This window comes from Oncorhynchus clarkii, chromosome 6 (genome assembly GCF_045791955.1).
Source record: "Oncorhynchus clarkii lewisi isolate Uvic-CL-2024 chromosome 6, UVic_Ocla_1.0, whole genome shotgun sequence".
NCBI lineage: Eukaryota > Metazoa > Chordata > Actinopteri > Salmoniformes > Salmonidae > Oncorhynchus > Oncorhynchus clarkii.
Window position 1 is genome coordinate 41,415,611 of NC_092152.1, and position 8,743 is coordinate 41,424,353.

At 45.4% G+C, this 8,743-nt stretch overlaps 1 protein-coding gene across 1 annotated transcript; it reads right to left on the bottom strand.

The window, feature by feature from the left end:
- Positions 1-4,777: 4,777 nt before the first annotated feature.
- LOC139411163 (growth arrest and DNA-damage-inducible, gamma a) lies at positions 4,778-7,575 on the bottom strand. Its single transcript, XM_071157070.1, has 4 exons — positions 6,360-7,575; positions 6,139-6,240; positions 5,810-6,020; positions 4,778-5,606 (listed from the first exon to the last, which is right to left on the bottom strand). The coding sequence occupies exons 1-4, from the start codon at positions 6,416-6,418 to the stop codon at positions 5,493-5,495; spliced, it is 486 nt and encodes a 161-aa protein (XP_071013171.1). The 5' UTR covers positions 6,419-7,575; the 3' UTR covers positions 4,778-5,492.
- Between the last annotated feature and the right edge of the window lie 1,168 nt (positions 7,576-8,743).

Genomic DNA, 8,743 nt, shown 5'->3' on the forward strand with positions numbered 1-8,743 from the left:
ACACTGAAGCAAACTCTCCACCATGTTAACAGTGACACCAGGAAATCATGATTCCTTATCCAAAACAAGTAGCAGTGTGGCGGGCCAGAGCCCATATAAGTGATCTGTCAGTAAGCAGAATCACCAGAGTAAAGCAGCTTCAGTCCAGTTTGAGACACATGCTTAGATTAGCAGCACATAACCAGCCCCAGCCAGCATGGAGCATGAGCTCATGGCATTAAACTAGGGGACAGGGGACAGTTGGAGGCACGTTGGCTGGCTTGGTGTCATCTGTCTGTTTGTGGTTTGTGTCAGGAAGGAGGAGCAGGGAGTGGGAAACTCTCTGTTCCTCTAGCCTGCCTGTCTGCCTGCCTGTCTGTCTGCCTGTCTGCCTGCCTGCCTGTCTGCCTGTCTGTATCTCTGTCTGTCTGCCTGTCTGTCTGCCTGTCTGTCTGCCTGTCTGCCTGCCTGCCTGCCTGTCTGTATCTCTGTCTGTCTGCCTGTCTGTCTGTCTGCCTGTCTGTCTGTCAGCCTGTCTGCCTGCCTGCCTGTCTGCCTGTCTGTATCTCTGTCTGTCTGCCTGTCTGTCTGCCTGTCTGTCTGCCTGTCTGCCTGCCTGCCTGTCTGTATCTCTGTCTGTCTGCCTGTCTGTCTGTCTGCCTGTATGTCTGTCTGCCTGTCTGCCTGCCTGCCTGCCTGTCTGCCTGTCTGTATCTCTGTCTGTCTGTCTGTCTGCCTGTCTGTCTGCCTGTCTGTCTGCCTGTCTGCCTGCCTGCCTGTCTGTATCTCTGTCTGTCTGCCTGTCTGTCTGTCTGCCTGTCTGTCTGTCAGCCTGTCTGCCTGCCTGCCTGCCTGCCTGCCTGCCTGCCTGTCTGTATCTCTGTCTGTCAGCCTGTCTGTCTGCCTGCCTGTCTGTCTGTCTGCCTGCCTGCCTGCTCCCAGATCTCTGTGTACTTTAGCCTAACTGATCTCACATGAATAGCATGACAACAGCAGTCAGTGAAGTTGGCTGAAGCACACATGGGAAAAACTGGTGCTGATCCTCTACCTTAGCCAGGCTTACATATCGGTATTACAGTTGGCCCATGTTGTGTGCAATGGTTTGGGATTGTTCTGAATACTAAACTGGAGCATGTTACATGTCCAAAGCATGCAGAATGAACTTTTTTGAATTGGGACCGGTGAAATTGAGGAGAAGCTTCCACACGGGGAGGGAGAACAGTGTCTGGACTAGCCGTCTAACTGATAAACTCTCCATCTCCGGTTTACTCTCTCTCTCTCTCTCTCTCTGGATCACACTTTCATTTTCCCTCTTTGTCTATCTGAGCACAGATCTCAGCATAGACAGTCAGTATGTCTCTCTTAAGCCTTGTTTATACCTGTTGCTAACATGTGTCCTTTATCTTGATCTTATCCACATTCTAATCGTGCCCACATTGTAGCCATTGCATTTACACATGGTAGTAAAATGTGTCTCTTATCCGTACACTGTGTCCACATTGTCACCAGATATCCTGGTCCCTCCCTGCAAATGATTTAACAGATATTCTTTCAAAATAATATTTATTTATTTTAAGACATGTTGATGCCACACGTCAATGGCGTCTCCTGTCAATGACTTTAGACCTTTAGATAATGATGATTTAAATGGTTTCACTGTCCAGATCTGTCTACACTTGTAAGATGTCTAGACACAATGCATTTCTGACTACCTCCAGAGGTGGTCAGGAAGATCTGATCACAATCAGATCACAATGTGTCTTTTAATCATCTACACATGCCTAGAAATGTGGTTTCAGTCAGAATGTGGACAAGATCAGGACAAAGGACTTTAGGAGCAGGTATAAACAGGCTTCTGACGGGGTCTGTTGCTGCAGGGAGCTTCGAGTGGAAGAGAACATCAGGCAACACGAGGAGGTGAACCTGTTAGTAAACCACGAACACAGCATGTCTTTCTGTTTTCCAGCTGGAGCTCTATATTCAAACCAGAATAAACTTCTTCCCTCTCCACACTGGCCCCATGGTGCACCTGTAAAGAGAGGGTAAACAGACACGTTGTTTTTGTTCTGGGTACAAAGTTAAACTGGGTCGACTCGTGTAGAGAGACTCCATGCAGTTTCTCCACACATCCAGTAGCAGTGATCCTTTGTCTTCATTTCACATTGGTTTAGGTCAGTCTTGTTGAGATACAATCTCATTTCCGAGGAAGGTAGCTTATTGACCTAGGATCTGACATTTCATATTCTTTAGAGTCTAAAAAGTTAGGGGAGGGGGGGCCATAGACAAACATGGAATTGTTTTAAGATGGTCATGCTATGGATTGTTTAGCTATTTGATTTAGAATTTTAGGACCCCTTTAGGAATCCCAAAAATATATTGTAAAAATTATTTGATAGAATATTGATTTTGGCCATTACTACTAAAGCCCAAATAAACATGTCCCGTGACACTTGTGGGAGCAAAATAGAGCAAAATGGAGAACACCATGGTGTTCGTGAGAATCTCCCCTTTCCACAGTGGGGTCCCATTAGTTTGTAGCCAAGTTGATTCGGATGCTCCAAACAGAAGTTGGCACATCGATGGTACCGACTTCAGACAAGTCTCCTTTGTGGGTGTCGTAGAGCAAAACAGGACTCTCCCCTTTCCATAGAGGAGTCATTAATAGCTTGTAAGCCAAACCGTTCGGACGCTACAGACGTTTACGTGAGAAGACCGATTTTCGGGATGTCTTAAGGTCTGACAAACACCGCTCTAGCTCTGCCACCTTTCACTGGCAGACGTGACACAGACACTGGCAGACGTGATGGATTGAGATGCATCCAATGCACAAAAAAAAAAAACTGATATCTCTGGCTGACAGATTTTGATAGGTTTTTTGTTGTTGTTGTTATGGTGCGTCACCGGTGCGTCAATCGACTCTAGGGGGTTAAAGTCAATTGTATAGGGCCCCATGTAAACTAGGGCAAGGAGCTATCCAACAATTACCAATGAAATGCTACTGACCGAGGCAATGTTTAACTAACATACATTCAACATTTATATTTCTCCAAGATATGAGATTTATTTTATCTGGGGCATGACTTGAAATAGTGCTTTTCATTTTGTTTGAAAGAAATGGGTCAAGTGTGAGCAGTCAAGGAGCTGCTATGTCTGCTTATTTCTATATGGTGTTAAAAGTTCAGACAAGTTGACTAAAGTCAAGGACTGGTGTGCTAGACTTTTGGCTTTAGTAATTATTGGCTTCAGGGCAAGTGCAAAAGAAAGAAGGAAAAACCCTACATTCACTGGAAATAGTCTTGATAGAACACATTTTGGGGAGCAATTTGTTGCCAAGACTATTTCAAGCGAGAGTGTTTTTTTAATCAGATAGGGACCTGCACAGCAAGACACAACCAGCATCAGCAATATAGTCCAATTCTGCTTACATGAACACATTAAGACACTTCTTTGTTTTATGGACTCACTGAGTTATTTTGGGGAGAATGTCTTTCAGTCATTGGTTTACACAGCATGATTATTTAGATGAACATAAATCATTTTTGACTGCAAAACATATTGTCTTTTCAGTCTAGCAAAGAAATGTTGTGCTATAGTTGTTTCACCCCCTTTACCTGAATGCACTTTCTGTAAATTGCTCTAGACAATGCAATGCGAATGTACAAGTAATACTCCTACACTTTGGAGGGATTGCAGTGGCTGCCCAGTGCCTTCTAGTCCAGTGACTAATGGGCAGGGGGAATTCCTATTGGCTAAACTTCTATTCATCTCAACTCAGTTTAGCGGTCTTCTTCTCATAGAATAGCATGATGAGTGTTTACAGGAAGAGTGTGTGCGTGTGTGTGTTCCCCTTAACTCGGACTCTTTGATGTGCACGTGTTGACTGTCAGCTTAGGGCTACACCACATCCACCTTTCCTCTGACCGCCTGAGCCCCTTTCCAACTCACAGCCCCCAGCCCGGACTTTCAAGACCATGTCAAGGCGTGTGGGTGTGCATGTGTTACTGGAAAGACCACATGCATACACATGGTAATTACTCATAGCTGTGCTCACTTTCCCTTTTGAAGAAGTTTGAATCTTTCCTTGGTTTGTGTAATGTTTTACGATAGCGTTTGTGCGCAAGAGCTATAGCATCTCGGAAACCTGTCACTCAGGATGTGCAAGTGTGCATTGCTGTTTCCTAACAGCGTGCAATCCCCTTCAGTGAAACAAAATGTGTGCAACTGTACTTCATGATTTATTAAGAAAATGCAGTTAGCACACTTCCCCGGTTACACACACACCCCCATCCCCCCCCCCCCCCCCCCCCCCCCCTCGCTGACAGTGCAGAAGCCATGCTCTGGAGACAAAGAGAGCCCTCTAAAGCACAGGCTCCTAGCCTCTCTTCTCCAGCCCGCCCCCGTCTCTGGCCCCCCCAGCCCTGGTTGCTGGCCCCGGCGGTTGTGCAAGCTGTTGCAGTAAGCAGCTGGTGTATGGGTGAGGAAAGGTCACTGCTTGCCTGCCTGAAAAAGCTTGTGTCTGAACCGCTAGTGTTGCAACTACCTCCTTCCTACCTGTCACCCAGTTATTCTTACTCTCTCCGTCAACCCCCCGCAAACCCCCCCCCCCCCCTTTGGGGTTCTTTGTGCCACACTTCCTGCCTCACCTATCTCTGTCCAATCAGATGCCACTCTGCAGCAGGTTCATCCTATCAGATTCCACTCCATCAGAGACAGGGTCAAGTGAGTGCAAACTGCACATCACTGGAGATTGCTGCACAGAACAATATATATTTTTTCAAATCACAGCATAGAACTTGGGTAAAGTTTAAAGCATTTATTAAGAAATTGTGTAAAATGTGTTTACAGTTTCATAACAAACAGAATGGCAGTAAAATAATCAATACAATTCATAGTCCAACAAATTGATGTTTGCCAAGTTCATTCAGTGGTAGGCCATAAGAACAGCTTGCATCATTTTAAGAAAGTTATTGTCTCTGAGTTTCAATCCGGGCACTCCCCAGTGTCTTTGTAAAACTTAAAAAATGAAGTCCAATATTTTCCTTTCTCTTCTGAGAACCTTCTGAAGTCTGTCTTCTTCCACATCTCTTTCTGCTACAACAAAACCACCTCACATCCAGCCATGTTTCACATTTTCACAAGTCCACCTCCTCCTCCTCCTCTCTCTTTCTCTGACCATCCCCTCAGTTCACCCCTAACTCTTGACCTTAGCCAGGGCAGCTATAGGGTCATGACCGGTCTCTGTGTACTGCAGAGTCCATTCCAGTTCAAGTCCCTATCCTGATCTGGGATTTCATGACATGACATGGGCCCAGTCCACATACACCTGGGCCAGTCCACATGAGTAATCCAGAACCACACTGCCTTCCCACACTGCACTCTGGGTCCTTGGTTACAGCCACAGCCTTATATTCCAATAGACAGGCAGGCTTCAAACCCTGAGGTTTCTGATTTATTTGATGCTTTCTTCGTCATCTTCATCATCGTCAAATGAAGCATGCAGAGGGTGTAGTTGTTCAGCGTTCAGGGAGGGTGATGGTGGGAACCCAGTCATACACACTGCGGCTCTCCTCACAGAACAGATGCAGTTTGTCCAAAGCAGGGTCTTTCCACGACTCAGCACCAGGGCTCTGTGAGGACGAGAGAGGGAGCAGGAATTAGAATCATGACAAACACATCAGATAGACAGCTACTCTATATCATATAGAATTAGATTGAATGAGTGACATGCTTATTGCTTTGTCAGCGCTCAGGGCGACCACTATCAGCAAGAACAATGGGTAAAACATGCTGACTGGATGACTCGTGATCAAGCATGTAGACCAGGACGTACCGTGACAAGAATGCAATGTGCGTCCTTGGGTTCCCCAGTTTCGTCCGTGCCCACGAGGTCAGCCAGGCGCTCGATATCGTTTACGCGCACCACGTTGATGTCGTTGTCGAAGCAGAAAGCCTGGATGAGGGTGAAGTGGATCTGGAGCGCGATGTCGCATTCGTACTCCTCGTCTGTCGCCAGAACGCAGAATGCCACATTGTCTGCGTCACTGTTGAAATAAACATGAGGCAGTTTAGAAGCGGGTCCTATTCTGTAATTGTACACTACGCCATACATCGGAGCATGAATACTTAGTGCATGACAAATACCATTAGGAGTGTACTTACACATTCATAACTTTGGCAGACTCGTAGACTCCCACCGTAAGATAGTCCTGCTTCTTTGCAGACACCAACAGCTCCTCCAGGGCTGTGCCTGCAATTTGCACTCTGAAGAGAAAAACATATATTATTCATCTCTGCACACTGGCATTACATAGTAACACAGTATCAAAAGGTTCCAACTGCAGTAGGTTTGCATTCGTTTGTAAAATGTGTAGGCTATTTACCTGTCGGTGGTATCGAGTGCGCTCTCCTGTCCACGTATCTCTTCCAGTTCCAGAGTCATGATTATAATCCAAGTGTATATCGGGCTTGTTCAATAATTGATAGATAGATACAGGCTTACAATTCACCGGCAGCTCTTGCGTTATTCTGGGCTCTCGCAGCGTTGCAGTCGTTATATAGCAGGTCAGCGGAGTTTCTCGGCAAGAGGCGTGGTTTTCCTCTGCTGACGGTCGTGATTGGCTTTGGGTATGTGCGGAGCCAAATGTCCCTGTGTGTTACAGTTGCGCTTGTTGACAACCCCACGTGGGGCAGGATTACAATATTACAAGAAATCCCCCCACCTTCATTGACTTTTGCCTTGGCTCGCTGCCAACATCCAACATCAGCACTGTGCAAAACTGAAATTTCCCCTTTTATATCAATTTGAAAACACCTCACAGAAAAGAGGCTATGGGGCACAGACTTGAAACGAATGAAACTTGCAGAACTGAATAAAGCTCCCAACCTGTACTCTTTGTTCAGTTACGGTATTAAAATTGACATGCACTCACTGGGCATGTGAAGCCTACATTTTATTGTCTCTTATAAAACAAAATGGAGGTCATGCATAATTCGTTTCTTTAGGGCTGTTTAGTATTGATAGGTAATAATGCCTTATTGGTTTGCAATTGAACCAATACCAAAAGTTGTAAAGGCTTTTGGTATCTGGGCTACTTGCAGCAACGTTAAACATAAAATGTGTGCCTTATCTATTTTCCCAAAGTTGTTATTGGTTCCAATACGTATCTGAGCAGCCAAGTGAAATACGTTTTTTTTTTTTTACGGAGAAATGACAAGCGGAAGAGAACAGCTTGCACGCGGCACACGCCAGTGTTTTGCATCTGAGGCGCAAGAACATAATTGCCCGTCTTGGCGCGTGGCGATTTATATCGCCAAGACAACAGCCGCTGTCAGAATAATGGCGCGTGCCCCACCTGCCTCCTGTTCTTTCAGGATGAGAGTGAGGCCGGGGGGGGAGTCAGGGTGTGTGTGTAACTGCAACAGCTACTGCAACAGCTGCGGACAGATGCACGTGCTCACTAAAGCCTCGTTCTTACCTGGTTCTAAACATGCTTCCTTTGTTCTTAACTTGTCCACATTCTGATTGTGCCCACATTTTCAGAAATATGTGCACATGGTACTAAAATGTGTCTCTTATCCATACACTGTGCCCACATTGTGACCACATTGTGACCCACACCTTGGTCCCTCCCTGTATGCAAATTATTTGACAGCTTTTCTTACAAAATAATATGTATTTATTTATTTTAAGACACCTATTGATGCCATAAGTCAATGGTGCCACCCGTCAATGATTGTAGAAGGTGGATAATGATTATTTAAATGGTTTCACTGTCCATATCCGTCTTCACTTGTAAGGTATGCAGACATGCCGAACTACCTCCGAAGGTGGTCAGGCAAGATCTAATCACAATCAGACCACAGTGTGTTTTTTTAATTGCGCAATGTGTCTTTTAATTGTCTAAACCTGTCTGGACATGTGGGCAAAATCAGAATGCAAACAAGATCAGGACAAAGGATGCATGTTAGAACCAGGTATAAACAGGGATTTAGAGTGGCAAGGGCTGGCCCTTTCACTCTTTTATCATTCTGATGAATGGGTTTGATTGATACGTCTGATAGCTCGTTGAAAGATTCGACATACTAGCTCTTTAACAGTTCTCAACTATTTGTCTGCTATCCACACTCCCTTTTTACTCATCTGTCAGAGTCGCCTATGAATAACGACTTGATAGGCCATCTCATGAACTATTAGCTCTGGCCTAGGCTACTCAGCACTGAAACTGGAATACAATTCATGGCCAATCCTATAGGTACTTCACTCTACTAGGACTAACAATAGAAAGTTAGATAATACATATGATTGTGAAACTTGTTATAATAGAGTGACTATTACTAGATCTGATATAGGCCTACAATAGGCATCATTTAAAACAGTGTTGCCCCTTAGTCAAAGGATGGCTAAAACAGTTGAGCCCTACACGGGCATGAATTTTAAGCCCTACCCATGCCCGTGACGTTAAGGCCCTACCCTACCAAGGCCGGATTGCTTCTGCCAAATTTAAGGCCTGGCCCTGCCCTGCCAGACGCTCTAAATCAGAAATAACTTCCTCCATGAGTATATCCATAAGCTGCTCCGATCTGTCTGTCACTTGCTCCCTGAGCACAACTCACTCTGCATGCACTCTGCTCATGGCTGCTCTGAGTCTGTGAGTTTCCATAGCAACAGGCTCTGCTTGGGCTGCTCTGCTCAATGAAGATACATGAGACAGCAGTTAGCTGTCAGCTACTTTTCGTCACCCTAAACTCTGACAAAACTCAAGGA

Bases quoted from the DNA above. Each gene is read 5' to 3' on its own strand.
- LOC139411163 (XM_071157070.1), bottom strand. From the start codon at position 6,418: ATGACTCTGGAACTGGAAGAGATACGTGGACAGGAGAGCGCACTCGAT. The intron at 6,021-6,138 runs GTAAGTACACTC...TTATTTCAACAG, and splicing joins TCTGCCAAAGTTATGAATGT to TGACGCAGACAATGTGGCAT. The intron at 5,607-5,809 runs GTACGTCCTGGT...TCGTCCTCACAG, and splicing joins CACATTGCATTCTTGTCACG to AGCCCTGGTGCTGAGTCGTG.